General features: G+C 54.6%; 1 protein-coding gene across 3 annotated transcripts in view; it reads left to right on the top strand.

Moving 5' to 3' along the window:
* TRABD2B (TraB domain containing 2B) overlaps window positions 1-17,681 on the top strand; it is a 218,060-nt gene extending 200,379 nt beyond the window's left edge. The window contains exons 6-8 of one of the 3 annotated variants that reach the window (XM_066376223.1): window positions 3,239-3,508; window positions 13,655-13,920; window positions 14,425-17,681. In XM_066376223.1, coding sequence (XP_066232320.1) covers window positions 3,239-3,508; window positions 13,655-13,877 — 493 coding nt within the window. In that variant the 3' untranslated portion in view covers window positions 13,878-13,920; window positions 14,425-17,681. Of the gene's footprint in view, window positions 1-3,238; window positions 3,509-13,654 lie in introns of all 3 variants that reach the window. The other 2 variants (XR_010750255.1, XM_066376222.1) reach the window with 2 other exon arrangements.
* The last annotated feature ends 693 nt before the right edge of the window (window positions 17,682-18,374 follow it).

Here is an 18,374-nt window from a genome sequence, read left to right as displayed (position 1 = left end):
GGGCCTGGGCAGTGCTGGTGGGAACGGGAGGAGAATCAAGTCTTGAGAGATGGTCAAGGTTTAGACACCTGGTGATCGGGTGGGGTAGAAGGACCCAGTAGGATTCTTGGGTGCCTGCCGAGAGGACTTGGCGGAGCTGGAGCCCTGAACTGAGATGGGGCATGGCTGGAATGAGCAGTGGCTTCGTTTCTTTCCTGTGTCCCAGCCCCATCCACGCCTGGTCCTCACCTTCCTCTGAACTCACTTTCCTCGCTGCTGCCCATTGGCTGTGCCCATCCACCTCAACTCTCCTGCTAGAGCACACCCACTCCACTCATGTAATGGTCACCTCCTCTTCCTGTGGGAGTCTCCTTCCAGGATCCGAACACAGGGGTCATCTGGGTCCATGAGTGGCCACATTGCCAGCACCAGGCCAGGAACAGCGGAGGTGTCCTCAAGATTGGCAGCTCCGTGAATCAGTCACAGGGTCCTCAGGCTCAGCTGTCCCATGTGCCCGTGGTCTGTCCAACTTTTATGGATGGGCTTTCCTCAGCCACCCTCAAAGGTGACCATAGTCTGTTTCAGGCCCCTGTCCCTGATGTTACAAGACCCAGAGTCCAAAAGAAACCTGACTAATTATAGTTAACATTTGTTAATAGCTCACGGTGTACCAGGCTCTAAGTGCTTTTAGCTCATTGAGTTCTCATGACAATTGTGCAGCAGGAACTATGAGTACCCTCATCTTAAAATTGAGGAACCTGAGGCCCAGAGGGGTGAAGTCACCTGCAGAAGGATACACAGCTCATATAAATGGCAGTCAGGGCCTCCCTACGCTCCTAACCACTCCCTGGGCCCAGTCTGGGGGTCTGGGTGGGCTCTGAGGGGGAGTGCTCAGAGGTGGCCGAGGCCTGCTCTGCACCGTGCTCAGAAGTGGCCGAGGCCTGCTCTGCACCGTGCAGAGAAGTGGCCGAGGCCCGCTCTGCACCGTGCGGAGAAGTGGCTGAGGCCCGCTCTGCACCGTGCGGAGAAGTGGCCGAGGCCTGCTCTGCACCGTGCTCAGAAGTGGCTGAGGCCTGCTCTGCACCGTGCGGAGAAGTGGCTGAGGCCCGCTCTGCACCGTGCGGAGAAGTGGCTGAGGCCCGCTCTGCACCGTGCGGAGAAGTGGCCGAGGCCTGCTCTGCACCGTGCTCAGAAGTGGCTGAGGCCTGCTCTGCACCGTGCTCAGAAGTGGCTGAGGCCTGCTCTGCACCGTGCTCAGAAGTGGCCGAGGCCTGCTCTGCACCGTGCTCAGAAGTGGCTGAGGCCTGCTCTGCACTGTGCAGAGACAAGCCTGGGCTGCCTGCTGTCCTCGTGTGGGGCCGCTGTTTCCCCGTCTCCATGGCACTTCAAGAGGACCTTCGGGATTTTCTCAGGCTGGACTCTTACCTCTTCTCGTCTTCTGAGCCAACCTGACAAGCCTGCTCTTTCTGAATATTTGAGCACAATACAAATCAGATGATACTAAGCCTAGGCAGGCATGTTTGAGGGGTATGGGACAAGGTAGCCTTGGGGACAAACCATTCGTCAAGCTCCCCCACACAGCCCCAAGGACCTTTGCCTTGAAGCCCATTGTACCTGCCCAGGCCAGGGTAGGGGTGGGAGTGGGGGGGGGCGGCTGCAGGGGCTGCAGAGGCTCCTATTCGTCTAGAGCCCGGGCATTAAAGGAGGGCCCCCCACCCCAGACCCTGCTCCGAGGGCTCTCAGCCGGAGTCTCCTAGCACACGCTGAAATCCTGCGGGTGGGGTGAAGAAGCAGAGATGCTGAGGAAGCCCCGACAATAAAAGCCATCATCGGCCACAGGTGCTTCCTGGATCCATCTTTTTGTCTGCCTGTTTTGAATGATCTCCCCAGCATCTGCGGCATCTCCCAGACCCTGGGAATCTGGAGTTGCCATGGGGGCTGGGGGTGGATAGGCTGACATGACAGCCTTCTCTCCTTCAAGAAGAGAGAAGCCCCTCACCCATCGTGCCTGTGGGAGTGGAGGGCCCCCTGACCTTTGCAGTTCCCAGAACTGTGGCTCACCTTCTCCCAGGGATGCGTGGTCGGAAAAGGAATTCCACTTGGGCCACAGAAGGAATGAAAGGGAGAGGGGCAGAGGATGTTCCTAGACTAAGGAGTCTCTGTGTACACCTGTATGGAATGTGAATCACACACACACACACACACCCTCTGATGGACGCTTTAGCGCCTACTGCAGCCAGGCCCATTAGCTTGCTGGCCAACATTACAGACAGGCTTGTCATGTGCCCAGGCATCTCATCCATCCTCATGAAGTAAGTAGCTTTCGTACGCCCATTCTACAGCTGCTCCTTGAGACCATTGCCTCGCCTGTCCTTGGTCACACAGCCTGTGAGGTGCAGGCAGGATGTTCACCTGTGTCTACCCACCTCCAGCTCGAGCTCGAGTCTGCCTCACTCTGTCCTGCCTCCCTGAAAAGGTGCTCAGTAAATGTGCATGACATACATGAACAGGTAGTTGGCTGAGTGACACAAACAACCATGTTAATATTTCATTAATAATATTAATTACTAAAATGTTTCGGTTGTTTACTATTTGCCAAGCACTGTTCTAAGGGCTTTGCCCATATTAACGTACATAATGCTGATAATTCTCCTATGAGGTACAGGCTGGAATTTTACAGAGCAGGAGACTGAGGCCCAGCAAAGTTAGGTAACTCACCCAAAGTCCCTCAGCTAGAGCTTGTCGAATGAATGAGACCCAGAGCCAGAGACCTGCGGGTGGCTCAGCCCCTCACCTCCTCGTAGTCAGGGCTCAGATGTCACCCAGCAGCACCCGGCAGTAACCAGACCACTCTCCCTGCCCAGCGCCCCGCCCCCACTCTCTCTCCTGTCTCTGCTTTGCCTCTCCGGCAGCCATCACCGTCTGACATCCTGCATGTCTTACTCTCCATTTTCTGCTTCAGAATGTGAACTCGAAGAGGGCAGGACTTTGTTTTGGTTACTGCTTCTGCTCAATTTCTAGAGAAGTGCCTGGTGCAAGGTAGACACTCAGTATTTATTGAATCAGTAAATGAAAGAAAGAGTCAAATCTCTTTCTTTCAGCACCAGATCGTGGTTTCCCTGGGTTATCCATCCCGGGCCCAGCGGGGGCACCCTGGCATCTTCTCCTACCATGACAACCTCCCCACTGAGGCACACCCTCGTCACACGTGAATGACACGCTGCAACACGTGTGCCTCACGAGCTGTCGCCCTTTCCAGCCCTTCCGCCAGGAGCCCTGCTCCCCCACCTGAGGGGACCTCGGCGAGCCCAGCCCCCATGACCCCAGCTGCTGCCGTCCCCGCAGTGCCCTCGGTGACCCCCACTGCCCCGCCCGAGGAGGAGGACCCAGCCCTGTCCCCACATCTCCTGCTCCCGGACAGCCTCAGCCAGCTGGAGGAGTTCGGGCGGCAGAAGAAGTGGCACAAGAGGCAGAATAAACACCAGCGGCCGCGGCAGTTCAATGACCTCTGGGTCCGCATCGAGGACAGGTGAGCTGGGGAGAGGCAGGTGTGCGTGCGGGAGCTGGGCTGCTCTCCCAGACGGCCTCCCTCGGGCCCCCGGGGCCGGGCACACTCTGTCATCTGCTCTGAGGAAGCTCGGCAGGGGAGTGCCCCCGCACAAACCTCGGGGCTGGCTTGTACCCATTCACGAGGGTCCTCCTGTTTGTTCATCTGCCAGGGCTTATAGAGCACACTTGCACCCGATATCTCATTATTATTCTCAAAATGAGACAAGTCTAGTTTTCTCAGTTATAAAGGTGAAGGGATGGAAGCTTTCTTCAAGTGCAGTGGACAAAAGTCTGCTTTGCCCTCCATTTCCTGGGACAGTCCTGGTGGGCAAAGCAGGCTGCATTTGAGCCGGGAGGAAATGGAGCAGGCCAGAAGGTCTGCGTGATTGACACCCCAGCAGGGAGGCTGCAGAGGGGTCCTGCCGTACGCTGTACAGAGAGATGCAGAGGACCTCCGAAGCCCTAATGCTGTGGGCTCAGTCTCAGCGGGGGATGGGGAATTCCGGATAAACCTCTTTGAAAAATGGGCAGCTGCAGCTACTGTATTTATACCTCCCTGCCCTCTGCCCATGTGACCTTCCTGCCACCCTGCACCATCCCCTGGGCCTTCTGTCCCCAAAGCTCCTGCTGTCCACCCAGATGCCGTCTTCCAACCTCTGCATGCAGGCTCAGGACAGAGCAGTCTCCCTAGATTCCATTTTTGGGGCAAGAATCTTGATATTTGGTGAATAGCCTCACCAGAGCATGCAGGATGTCCCAGGGAGTGACCATCAGTGAAACACGGAGCCCTTGCTGCTTGTGCTCGCTTCGTGCCCCAGCAGTAGGCCCTGGGGCACTTGCCATCTCCATCTGTACCCTGCAGGTCGCCATCCGAGATTCCCTGGGCATCCCCGGAAAGAATCGCCCTTGTGAAACAAATCCCCCACTGCAGACGGTCTGAAAGCCAGCACCTGCAGGGGCCTGGGAGGCTGTGTGTTGAATGCGCACTGGATGTTCTTCTGAGCAGCTTTGGAAAGCGCAGACTCAGCTCTGCACTTCCAGATGTTGAACCAAGGCCCAGGGCGGGGGTTGTGTCGGGGGTCACAGGAGCTGCCTCCTGCGCTATTCAGACATGATCCTCCTGCAGCCAGGTCTCTGAGTCCTCGACAAAAAGTTAACATAGTCCAGTCCACTCTCTTAAAAGTGCAGGGTGTTCACGATCTTAAAGAGACTTCCAGCGAATAAGAGTCAAGTCCATTGCTCCTTTGGCTGTGTGTGACTGCAAGTTCCTGGACTTGGGTTCCTGGGAAACATACTTCTGCAGAGCCCTCACCAGCCGGGCCTGCCTGAGGCAGAGGCGCTACTGCGATTGTATTGACTGCAACACCTTCGGCTCAAGTGCCCAGCATGGGCCGCGCCCTCTGAACCTGGAACAAGGGCACGGGGTTACTGAGCTGCTTCCTGCAGCCCTGGGGAAGGCCATGGCCACCCCGGAGGTGCTGACACCCTTTACCTGCTTCCGCGCTTCCATCAAGCAGGTCACTCAGCCCCAGTCAGCCCTTCGGGTGACCAGGAGACCTGACCAGTGGCAGGTCCGGCCCCCAGGGTGGACGGAGGCTGGGCTGTCAGCTCCAGCAATGAACCCCCCATGCCCTAACTATGTCTGAAAGGTAAATTTGGGCAAATGACTCCAAAAACAGTTTCCTATTCACAACATGTAGCCCCGAAATACAGAGCCTGGTTTCAGGAGAAGAAAACAGCTTTTCTTTGGCAAGAGAGAGTCCTTCTTGGTCCCAACACGTAAATTATGATTGGATAACTTTCTCCCATCTGGTTGGGTTGGAGAAGGAAGTTTCCACCACCAGGCAGCCTGACTGTTAAAAGTTTCCCCTCCGCTTCTCAGGGAAGTAGCTCTGGGCTCTGGGAGAGGCCAGGGTGCAGACACAGCTCTGTCACTCCCGGGTCTCAGTCTGTCCTTCCTCTGTAGCCCTGTTAACCAAACCATTCTCCTTAGAGTTTGCATTTCATTCAGAGTTTTCTTATTTTCTTCCTCCTAAATCCTCCTGGAGCCATCCCCTGCTCTCCATCCCTCCTCTCCGTCCCTCCTCTCCATCCCTCCTCTCCATCCCTCCTCTCCGTCCCTCCTCTCCGTCCCCTCCCCTCCGTCCCTCCTCTCCGTCCCCTCCTCTCCGTCCCCTCCTCTCCATCCCTCCTCTCCGTCCCTCCTCTCCGTCCCTCCTCTCTATCCCTCCATCCCCTCCTCTCCGTCCCTCCTCTCCATCCCTCCTCTCCATCCCTCCTCTCCGTCCCTCCTCTCCGTCCCTCCTCTCCATCCCCTCCTCTCCGTCCCTCCTCTCCGTCCCCTCCTCTCCATCCCTCCTCTCCGTCCCTCCTCTCCGTCCCTCCTCTCCATCCCTCCTCTCCATCCCCTCCTCTCCGTCCCTCCTCTCCGTCCCTTCTCTCTGTCCCTCCTCTCCGTCCCTCCTCTCCATCCCCTCCTCTCCATCCCTCCTCTCCATCCCCTCCTCTCCATCCCCTCCTCTCCATCCCTCCTCTCCATCCCCTCCTCTCCGTCCCTCCTCTCCGTCCCTCCTCTCCGTCCCTCCTCTCCATCCCCTCCTCTCCGTCCCTCCTCTCCGTCCCTCCTCTCCGTCCCTCCTCTCTGTCCCTCCTCTCCGTCCCTCCTCTCCATCCCTCCTCTCCATCCCGCCTCCCCAGCTCATCTTCTTCCTGGGATCACACAGCAGGGTCCTAACGGGTCTCCTGATCCCAGTACATTGCTTCTCCTCAGCTTCAGAGTCTTTGCAGCTCCCACCACCACCAGGCTAACTTCCACAGCTCTGCCCAGACTCAGAGCCTGCCACCTCCTTTCCTGCTGAGGGATACTGAGGGCCCTGTCCTTGCCAGGCTTTGGGCTGCCTCTCAGCAGGCTGTGCCCTCCCCCCTCCATGCCTTCATTCTTATATCTCTCTCTTCTGGAGTGGGTGCCATCTTTTGAGCTCCAGCTCTGTGCCAGGCACTTACTTCCACCATGTCCCATCAGGAGTCCAAGAAAGGCTCAGCCAGGTCAAGTAACTTGCCCAAGACCACACAGCAAGGCAGGTGTGGAGTCAGAATTCGCACATTGGTTTTTCTAATGCTAAGGGTCACGGTCATTCATCCACCATGCCTACGTCCCTCCATCCTCACCTGGCAGGTGTGTCCCCGTGCTAGTCTGGATGAAGTTTCCTTTCCTGCCACAGCTGTCCCTGCTCCTCGCTCCCTGAGTTCCCGCAGCCGCCCATGGGTGCCCTGTCCTGGCACAGTCACACAGACTGTAACTCCTCACTGGTGTTTCTGGTCCGGGAGCCTCTGGGGGCAGAGCTGGGTGGACTTCCGTGGGTCACTAGAGAGCTCACGGAGGGCGTGTTGAATGAGCAGAGGGAGAGAGTCGGGTGGGGGCTGCTAGCGCCTGGGCAGGACAGCACCTGGAGCAGGCTGGGCTCCCCTCGCCCCTCATTACCCGAGATGTAAACACACGGGAGGAAGTTTAGAGAAGCAGCAGCCCGTGGCAGGATGATTTATGCGGACCCGTGGAAAGGGCTGAGCTGTGTCCGCTGATGGCTGCACAGCGGCGGCGGAGGGCTCCGCAGCTGAGAGCCCAGAGGGCCGAACCAGGGACCCCTCCCCCGGGGCTGTGTGCAGGGTGCCGCCCCCACGAAGGAGGACCTGTGAGGATCCTCAGGGTCTCCTTCTGTGCAGTTACGGCTTTGACTGGTCTGGGAAGGTCAGGCCAGCTCTGTTGTTCTCTGAGTCCATGGGGTGTGTGTGCATGCAGGGTGCTGGGTCACCAGCATTGGAAGGACAATCAGGATGAGGCAGGTGCAGGAAAGAGCCGGGCGTGGCCTGAGGCAAGTCACAGGCACAGAGGGGACAGCAGTATAGAAAGACACAGTCTTGTGGGTACCGCGATCGAGGGCAGTGCGTGTTGGCTGCATGTGTACAAGGGGGTCAGTGCCTTCTGGGCCCCATTTTCCTCTGAAGTCTGAACTGAAGAGTTCTGAGGCCCGTGGGCTCCAGGGCAGGCGGTGCACCGTCCTGCTGGCCGGCCCGTTCTGCCTTGGAGTTCTCCAGCTTCGCTTCTCCCAGCACATCCCTCTCCCCGGTCCAGGGCGGTGAGCATCTCCGTGGGAGGCCAGGACCGCATCTGATTAGAGGTAGAAGATGCCCTCATGAGAAATGGGAAACAAGACCCCTCAGTAAATAAAAGCACAGGCTAATTCAGGCAGAACAGGATTCCAACCCCTGCCCCACATACTTGCTTTGAAGCGTAGCGGAAAAATGAGATGATGCTTGTAAAGGGGTGAGCTGGCATCACAGCACCAGCGACACTCAGTGACAGCTGTCTGCAGTGTTGGTGGCGAGGCGGTGAGCCTTTGACAGGAGCTGCTTGTGGGCCTTTAGCACATTGTAGGCTCACAGCCTGAAATGAGCCACTGGGCAGGTGCTGCAAGATATCCCCCACTCCACCCCACTGAACAAGAACGTGGTGGCCACGTGCCGGATCCACAGCCCTGTGTTCCGTGCTGGTGGGGACCAGAGTAGGAAGAGTCTCAAGTCATGGCTGGGCAGGGACAACTCCCCACTCTCTTGCAGCTAAAAGAGCCCTGAAGCCACAGCCCATCTGCCCTTGCCTGCACAGGAATTCAGTCAGTGAGGGCGGAGGGTCGTGGCCCAGAGGGCAGGAAGTGATCCTGGAGGCGGAGGGGCGGGAGAAGGAGCCTCCAACAGAGAAAGCCACATGGCCGAGGGGTGGAGGCCGGCGTGGATCTGAGATAGCAGGATGCTCAGCTGCTGGCAAACCCAGCACTTTATTTATTTTTTAATATTTCAGTTATAGTTGACATTCAACATTAGTTTATATTAGTTTTAGGTGTACAGCATAGTGCTGACAGTTATATAATTTATGAAGTAATCCCTCAATAATTCTAGTACCCATCTGGCACTATACAATTATTACAGTATGGCTGACTATGTCCCCTATGCTGTACTTGGCATCCCCGTGACTATTCTGTAACTGCCAGTTTGTATTTTTAATCCCTTCCCCTTTTTCACCCAGACCCCCTCAGTTTGTTCTCTGTGTCTATGAGTCAGTTTCTGGTTTGTTTGTTTGTTTATTTTTTCTTTAGATTCCACATATAACTGAAGTCCTATGGTTTTTGTCTCTCTTTGTCTGACTTATTTCACTTAGCATAATACCCTCTAGGTCCACCCATGTTGTTGTAAGTGGTAAGATTTCATTCTCTTTTTATGGCTGAGTAATATTCCACTGTAGATATGTACCACCTCTTCTTTATCCATTGGGTTGCTTCCATGTCTTGGCTATTGTAAATAATGCTGCAGTGAACATAAAGGCACTTGTATCTTTTAGAAATAGTGTTCTGGGTTTCTTTGGATAGCTATCTTCAGATAGAACTGGAATTGCTGGATTATACGGCAGTTCTATTTTCAAATTTTTCAGGAATCTCCATACTGTTTCCAATAGTGGCTGCACCAGTCTGCGTTCCCAACAGTGCATGAGGGTTCCCTTTTCTCCACACCCTTGCCAACACTTGTTGTTTGCTGATCTATCGATGACAGCCATTCTGACAAGTGTGAGGTGATATCTCACTGTGGTTTTACTTTGCATTTTTCTGATAATTAGTGATGTTGAGCCTCTTTCCATATGTCTATTGGCCATCTGCATGGCCCCTTTGCAGAAGTGTCTATTCAGGTCCTCTGTTTGTTTTTTATTGGATTGTTTGGGGTTCTGTTTGGTGTCAAGTTGTATGAGTTCTTTATAAATTTTAGATATTAACCCTTTATTAGATGTATCATTAGTGAATATGTTCTCCCATTCAGTGGGTTGTCTTTTCATTTTGTTGATGGTTTCCTTTGCTGTGCAAAAACTTTTTAGTTTGGCGCAGTCCCATTTGTTTATTTTTTCTTTTGTTTCCCTTGCCGGAGGAGATAGATCAGAAAAAAATATATATATTACTAAGAGAAAAATGTCAGAGAGTTTGCTGCTCATGTTTTCTTCTAGGAGTTTTATAGTCACTTAGATCTCTGCTTGTGTCTGGTGTGCTTGGCCCAGGGACGCCAGAACCAAAGTCCCCTCTGGCAGGAGCATGCTGGGAACTCCACCCCCCAGGCGGCAGGGCCCCCCATCCCCCAGGCCCTGCTGTCCCGGCTCCATCTCCCCTGTGTCTCCTCGGAGCCTGCTCAGAGGCCCCCCCGGGCACTGCCCAGCAGCCCCTTGCCTCGGCAAGCAAGCCACAGCCCCGAGACTCCCGGAACCCAGCCCTGGATGAGCCGCAGGCCCGAGACTCCCAGAACCCAGCCCTGGATAAGCCGCAGCCCCGAGACTCCCAGAACCCAGCCCTGGATGAGCCGCAGGCCCGAGACTCCCAGAACCCAGCCCTGGATGAGCCACAGCCCCGAGACTCCCAGAACCCAGCCCTGGATGGCTCTGGGAGACTCTCTCGTGCCAAGATTGGCCCCTGCTCCAGGAAGCCCTCCGGAGGGGCCTCAGGAGACAGGAACTGACACTGTCTCAAGGGCCAGCCTGCTTTTCTGTGCTTTATACTTTGGGCTTCTACCTAAGATCTCACTTCAGGCTTCTACTGCTAGAAAACATTTTAAATCCATAGGTTGCTCCTGCTCTCATGTACACATGGGGAAACTGAGGCCAAGAGGACCAGACTTGCCCAAAGTCACACAGCAAGCAGGAACATAGGGCAAGCTAAAATGAGGCATCTTCCTTCCCCTCAGGAGGAAGGGTTCTCTTCCCCACTCGGGAGGCCCTGTCGGCTCAGAGCAGACTGGGCCCCTCGGTGCCCGCCGTCTGCGGAGCCTGGGAACACACAGAGTATTTGGTTTGGCTTCGAGGCCACTTTGCCATGAGACACTTTTCCCAGCATGGGTGGGGGGGGGCATGGGGGAATCTGGATGGGGGTCCAAGCTTTGTGAGCAGAGGAGGTGGGACCTTTCTGTCCCTGCCTGCCACCTCCCCCCATTTCCCTGGGACTCCTTCCAAGCAATAAACCCCACTCAGGCTCCAAGCATTGGGGCGGGTTTTCAAAGTGTAAAAAACAAATGCCTTCAGGCGCCTTGTAAGACATAGTTTTCATAGCTCCTGCTTGGTCTTCTTTCTGACAGCCTGAGGGGCTGGCTGCGGCCAGTTTAGGCCGCCTGCTCTGGGCGCCCCAAGCGGCACCCCCAGCACCTCTCCTAAGGCAGCCCTTCTAGCCTTCCTGCCACTCAGGCGGAAAGCACAGGGCAGCAGCTGGGAGGAACTTCCATGGACTTTTGTGTTGTGTGCAGGGATAGGGGTCTTTTTATTAGAAAAGGAAGGGAGGGAAGGGGCTGAGGTAGTGACCCCGCTGGGCATGGGTTTTCAAGGTCTCAGCAGGAAGCAGCACACCTCACCCTCACCCTCCCATCCCCAAGCCTCCACCGCCCACCCCCCAAGCCCCCCATCATGCACTTGCTCATCCAAGCACCCAGGCCCAGTCAAACTGCAGAGCCAGACTCCCCGGGGCACATCTGTATCCTAACCTCCTTCGGGCTCAGTGTCCTGGTCTTGGAAATGAGAGTAATAACAGATGGCACACACCTAGCATCAAGCACCGTGTCTGCCAGCCCGTAGAAAGGGCTCTGTAATGGAGGATGTTATTAGTGGGGAAGACACATGCAAACCTACTAGTAACGATGATAAAAACATCTAACACCGTGTAGTACCGTGTGCCTGGCATCAATCAAAGTACTTTACAGAAACCCATTCAAACCTCGTGTGCCCAAATGGGTGCCCGTGACGTAATGTGATCAGTGAGAATCGTAGAAGGATTTGTGGGAACCTGAACTCTCCCAGCTGGCATTGGGAGATGTAGGACAAAGAGGCCTCTAGGGGAGGAGACACTGAGTCAGCGTTCAAAGGTGAGAAGGTAACTGACCACAGGACATTAGATGTGACCAGAGAAGGTTCTGTGTACTAAGAGAGCCAGGAAAAGTGAGGTCAGCTGACACCAGACAGACCATGACAGCTTTCCAGTGGCCTGAACCGTGGGATGGAGGGCGTAACAAGCCAGATTTTGTGGGTTATAAGGGGCATCCAAAGCCACCAGGTCTGCCTCCTCCCCTCCCATTCCAAACTCACATTCTACTCAAGAATTTGTTCCCTCTGTCCCCTGTGCATGACAAGAGTTTGCTCCCTCCTCTCCTGATCGGTCCTCTGAGAATTTCTGAAGACAGCAGAGCACAGACCCCCAGGTTGAGAAGAACCTCAGGCAAGGACTCAGGGGGTGCTAGTGGTCAAACATGGCCAGTGGCAGAGCAGAGCGGGAAGGACCAGTCAGGGAATGAGCACTTTGCTTTGACCAAGTGGCTGGACCTCAGTCCCAAAGGAGAGGTCCCAGCCCATGTGGAGACAGGGCTGTGCCTGGTGACCCCAGGCTGCTCTGCCCACCGACCCCTGGACACAGGCTGGACCAGGCTGTGTAAAAGGCACCCAGCCACGTGGTTGCGCTGGGCTGTGGCAGAGGTGACAGGCCTTATCCAGGTGATTAGGGCTAATTGCTGGGCCCTTGTACCCAGCACATGGAACTCCCAGAAGACCCAAGGAGTGAGCAGCCTGTCTGGGAGGGAGGGCAAGCCCTAGAAAACCAAACAGTGTCTCATATGGAAGCAGCTTCCCACAGTACAGACATCAGAGAGGGGTGAGCTTCCTCCCTACCCAGCGAATGCAGCAAACACCTATGGTGTGCCCCCTGCCCTGTGTGCTGGAGCAAGTTACTTAACCCATTTATGCCCCAGTTTCTTCATAAGTAAAATGGGGATAATAGTTGTACCTGCCTCGTGGTGTTGTCACGAGGAGTAGAGGTCACTGCATGTTCAGTTGTCCGCACGAGCCAGCTCTGCCCATCTCTGTAAGCCCTCCATCCCGCTGGGGGCGCCCTCCGTCATGTGCAAGCTAGACTTGCTGCCTTCACGGAGAGACTCACCTCTTCAGGGCCCCACACTGGACCAGGGCCCCCGGGCTGACCCATCTATCCTTGCTCCTCTGGTGTCGCTGGGGCATGTTGGCTCCTCTGTCTGTATGTCTATCTGCCACCCTCTGCCTGAGGCTCCACAGGGTGAGTTTGCCCAGAGCTTCTAGAGCCCCGCCCTTTCCTTAATCCCAGTCTTCTCCCCCTGGGGCCTTTGTTAAGTCTCTGTCAGTGTCCCCCTCCCTTCCCAGTCCCTGTCCCTCTCTTCATAATTTCTTACCTCTCTTGCCGGGGCCTGAGCTGGTGATGTGGTCTGCACGTGCCTGCTGCCTCGCCCTCCACTTCCTGCTGCCGCAGCGCTGGCCTTGGCCTGCCCGCTCCTCTGCTCTCAGTCTCCTCCCCTTTCTGTCTCTCTCTGTCTCTCTGTCTCTTTCTTCCTTCTTCTCTTTCACTCATGCTGTCTTGAGCAAGATCCTTAACCATTCATTACCTCCAAGACTGGATTCTCTTTTTATAAGTTCATGAAGGGCTGTACCTTTGGAGAAACTCCCTGTGGCTGTGCTGACCCCAGGCTTCCTGCCCCGTAGCGGGGTTGCCTCTACTTTATTTGTGACCTGGTCACCACGTAGCCTCTCTAAGTCTCAGTTTTCTCATCTGGGGAATGGGGTGAAGGTTTGTTTAGAGGACCAGAGATCCTCTCAGTAAATGATAGCTGGGATAATGAAATGGGAGAAGGGCTATTTGTGTGTTTTGTTTCCTGTTTATCTCAGAGAGGGGAGCAGAGGGCAGTAGGAGGGCTTGGGCATTTGTGCACATAGGTGTGGAGGCTGATGGCACCACTGTGACCCCAAAAGGCTCCCTCCATCACACTTTAATTCTTTCTTCCTGGGACCCAGTTCTTTGAGTGGCCCCACTTGAGCCCGGTGCCCCCAGTGCCTCGCCTGGCCCCCGGGAGCCTGGCATAGCAGGGCGTGTGCCGCTCAGCCGGCCTGCTGTGTGACTCTGGGCTGCTCACTTTCCCTGTCTTGAGCCCTTTCTTTTCTTTTCCATTTTATAAGAAGAAAAAAAAAACAGTAAATCTAACAAAGTCAGACCTGAATCCTAAGCCACAGTCTCTCAGAGGTCCGCGTGTTCTCTCCTTCCAGCACCACGGCCTCGCCACCCCCGCTGCCCCTGCAGCCCACGCACAGCTCCGGCACCGCCGGGCCCCCCTTCCAGCTCTCCGACCAGCTCCAGCAGCGGGAGGAGCTGGGGTCCGCCAGCAGCGCAGCACCTGCCTGCCCACAGCCGGCCCGGGGCCTCCTCCACGCCGCCGTTGCTGCCAGCATTGCAGCGCCCTTCCTGCTGCACACCCTCCGGCCCTCCTGACCTCGCCTGCCCCGTGTGGAGAAGCCAGAGGAACCAGAGGAGGGTCTGTGACCACACCCCACTGCCCCTGCCGCCACCTCCAGAGGTGCCCGACACCTCATGGGCAGTCCAGACGGGATCCGTTAGAACACTAGAGCTTTATTGTACCCAAGTTACATCTTCTTTTTTGTAGAAGGATCTTAATTTCCCATAGTGCTATGGGGTTCTTTTGTAAAATATGTGTCCATATTAAAAAAGAAAAAATGTATTTATTCCACTGATAAAACTATTTTTATGTGGCCTATGTTGATAACCCCTTAATTAACCCCACCGCCAACCCAGGAGGTGAAACCCAGGTTGTCAGGACATCTGTGACCTCATGCAGACCATGGCTTTGAACCGGCTTGTCCCTGGATCAGTGGCAGCCTCCAGTGCCTGGGTTTGGCTTCTCCCACCATGGGGACCTCAGAGGGAGGGGCAGGCAGACAGGCTTAGCTTTTGTGAAGCTGGATTTGGGAGCCAGAGATGTGAACGCTGACGGTCTTTCCCTTCCCTGGATGCATCCTAGGGCTGGGAAGATACTTTCGGAAAGAGAATGCTGCTATTTTGTAAACCCTGGGTGTCTATGAATGGGCCTCCAGAGCTCTTGGTAAGTGTTTTGACCGAAGCACTGGGGTGGAAGAGGGATGTTGGTGCTGAGGGAAGTGGTTTCCCAGCCTCATGTGACTGATGGTTAAACTGAGATGCGAAGAGAGGAAGGTGGTTGCCCAAGGTCACACAGTAAATGGGAGACCCAGGATATGAGTCCAGACCTGTTCTGATAGCGTTAATCCAGCTTGGGTTTCAGGAGATGTTACTAAAGTCATGGCCAAATAGAATGAGCTGGGCTGAAGGACAGGTGTGGGCACAGAAGGACGATTTTAGGAACAGGGGCTCTAAGAGTTACATGGTAATAATAATTGGAATGAGAGCCACCATTTGTCCAAAACCTACCATGTGGCCGGCATTTTGCACACCCACTTTAATCACTAATCCTCACACCAGTTCTATGAGGTGTAATTATCCCCATTTCACACATGAGGAAACTGAACCACCTTAAGAGGAAAGAGGACTTGCTCAAGGTCACCCAGCCAGGACACGGCTCCAGATCAATGTGTCTCAAAAGCTATATTTATCTTAGGTCCTATCCTGCCACGTTCTGTCTGCACAGGGAAGTTCCAAGGGAGGCAGGTCTCACCCCAAGGGGCCAGCACGAGCTTCTGACCCCTGCCAGAGCTGTGTGGCCACAGCTCCTCATGTTGGTCACTCTTGCCAAAGGGCTCTTTGTGTGTGCCCCATGACCCATGCCCCAACTTGTCTTATCTTGAAGCTAATGAGAGGCTTTTCTGCCAAATCAGAGGCTGGGGAGTGGGGGCGGGCTGTGAGGAGCTGGAGGCAGCAGGCAGGCAGCCAGATGGGGGCAGCCGGACCATTATGATTCAGAAAGACTGACCTACCGTAGTTCCTCTGCCCCCAAGTTGGTGGTCGAGATGACAGAGGACTCAGTTCGGCTTCCTTCCAGCCTTGAACTCTCATTGGGCTGATGGCTTGTCAGTTATAGGATCTTGGAACCCAACAACGGAAAGAAGCCTCCATATGACAGATAATAATAACTGTAAGAGTAATAATAAAGCCCGGAGAGGAGGCCGAGGGTATTTCCCCAAAGCCGCACAGCTGAATGTCTGCTGACCCCAGACCGGAGCTCTCCGGCAACACTGCCCCTGAGTTTCCCTGGCAGGTCTGGTAGAGACTGGTCAACCCCAGCACCACGGTACTCAGCCAGGCAGCCCACTCCCTTCTGAGGTAGTAGAGTTCAGGACAGCTCATTGGATGGTCAGAGGTCCCACTGGCATATTGGCAGGCTGCTAGGTTCTTTTCAGCTCAGCCCCAGATGAATGTGTTTGAGCTTGAGACCTGGCTTCAGCCCCTGAGCTCTACTTCGGAGGGTCCAGCCAGCCCCAAGGGCACCATGCTGTAAACTGAACTTGACCTCAGCCAGGCTTTATCCTTGGCAGAAATGTGACTTCCTATTTCTGAGCGGGAAGGGGCTTAGCTGACTTAGAAGGCAGGCTCAGAAAGCCTGGGGGACATCAAACACATCGTGCAGTGCACTGTTTGGATGAGATAAGTGTAAAGGAATTAGAAACATACAGGCCAGATTTCCCTCTGTTCAGGGCAGAGTGTGGCATGCGATGTATTGAGATGGGACTTGAGGTTAATTAAAGATGAAGCATTTGGGTAAACAGTCCAGGCACCTGACTGCGTGCCCAGATCTGTGCCAGGCACGGGGCCAAAGAGGTAAATTAACGCAGCGTGTGATTATCAAATACACGCAGTGCCAGTCTCCGTGTCGGGCCTGAATCTAGCCACCTTTCCCGACCTAGAGGAACTCAGCCTCGAGATGGACAAAGGGTGTGTGGTCCTAGGTTCCCAGAAGGAACTTAGAGGTTATCCTGTCCAGTTCCCTGACCGAGCAGATTCAGCCCTAGTCTTCACCAGAGCCCGCCTCTGGTCATACTGGGGGATTCCAAAGTCTCCCTCCAATAAGCACTCAAGCATGTAGAGAAAGATACACGGGCTAACTGATTAGGTGAACACGTGCCAGCGGGACGGGTCAGACATCTGCAGCTGCTTCCATCCCAGAGGACCTGAGGCACGGCGACAGAAATCTGAATGGCTGGAGCACGTGAATCTGTCATCCTGGGCCAGAGAGCCTCCATTCCATATGCAGCCACTCACACACTTGGAAATGATCTATCCAACATTGCTGATGGGTTTTTTTTTTCCGGCATGTTCATGCGCTTAGCTTCATCAGATGCCCCTGCTGTTCTGAGAGCACCATGTACACTCCTTCGGACTTTCGCATTGGACCTTGAGGCAGGCAGAGAAGACGGATGGACTGAGACCCACTAGGTTAAGTGACCTGCCTAAGGTTCGGCAGCAGGTTAGTGGTGGCCCTAGATCCTCTGTCTCTCAGGAGACCTGCCTGAATGGCCAAGGAGCTTTCTAGGGCTGGTCAGCATAGTCACATCTTCTAGTCTTCCTCTGTCTAGGCTGTTCGGACACACCAGGTGAAGGGAGAACCGTGAAGTTGTGTGAGTCAAGCCGGAAGGAGCTGCAGAGGGCCATTGAGGGTCCCTTCCATCTCTGAGATTCAGAGATCTGGAGTCTAGGAAGCGTGGAAACTTGGACTGACCAGCAAGTTTGCATTTGCTCTGAAAGGCCATTGGTGAATTTTGCTCATGCTTGAATTCTCTGTCGTCTGCTTTCTGGCCTCAACCAGACTTGGGAAAACCTAGAGGCTCAGGACCCTTGTCCCACCTGCCCCATCTCTAGTCTGGTGCCATTGCCACACAAATCCCAAGAAAAGGTCTTCCACTGAAAGGAAAGCTTTTGAAAAACACCACGAAGGACAGGAGAAGTCCCACCTGGGAACTGCAGCTTTGGTGATATCCTAAGTGGCAGAAACAGAAGAGGAGCTGGCGGCAGTGTTTCCCTGGCTAGGGGATAAGACCGAAGTCCTCAGCCTAGCACTCTAAACTCTCCATGGTTGGGCCCTGCCGACCTTCCAGCCATACCTCTCATCTTTCCCACTCTGTGCCTGACCAGACAGAACCATATTTGCCACTTTTAGAATAGAGAAGATGTATCACACATGCTGTTTCCTAAGCCTGGAAACTCCCTTCTCTTAACCCTAACTGCTCATGTTTTGAAGATCAACTCAGATGGCATTTCCTTCAGGAAGCCCCCATGATTCCTTTGTGTTTTCTTAGCATCTATCATAACATCTATCATAACAATCTCCTATGGGACTGTGAGCTCCTCGCTGGCAAGAGTCATATAAACTCATCTTTGTATTTTCAGCTGACACGAAGGTGGCACTCAATAGCTGTGTAGAGTGGGAAGAAGAGAGAAAAGATTGAGGGAAAGAAAGAGGAGAGGCAGACATTAGCTTCGTTCGTGGAATAGATTCTACAAAGCCAAAGTTGTCTGAGGACAGACAGGTGCCCCTACAGGTGGTGAGTTTCCTGTCAGGAGAGGTGTATGAGCAGGGACATAGGCTCTGGCTGGAGATATGGCAGAGAGTTGAAGTCCTGGCAAGGGACTGGGGTAGATGACATCGAGAGTTCTTCCTGGCTCTGTAATGCTCAGGTTCTTTGAACATTGTTATTTTTCCAAAAATTCATCTTAAGCAGCCAAAAAAAAAAAAAAGAAATCCCCCGGTTGGCTGTCTAAACCAATATGGTTCAGGAACCAGTCCAGCCTCACACCATAATTCTTCAACAGCCCAGCGGCCTGACGTTGAATGGGCAGGCTTGCCAGTGGCCCTGGGGCAGGGGCACTTCTGGGCTGTGGGAGCGGGCTGGACTGGCACCCAGCTCATTGCCTCCCTGCCCTCAACCCGGGGGAGGGAATGAGGGGTCATGAGAGCCGATTGAGCCTTACCTGGCCCCACCCTGGGAGCATCAGCACCCCCTC

This window comes from Saccopteryx leptura, chromosome 3 (genome assembly GCF_036850995.1).
Source record: "Saccopteryx leptura isolate mSacLep1 chromosome 3, mSacLep1_pri_phased_curated, whole genome shotgun sequence".
Classification (NCBI taxonomy): domain Eukaryota; kingdom Metazoa; phylum Chordata; class Mammalia; order Chiroptera; family Emballonuridae; genus Saccopteryx; species Saccopteryx leptura.
The sequence above is the reverse complement of the archived record's forward strand: the minus strand, read 5'-3'. Positions and strand labels throughout refer to the sequence as shown.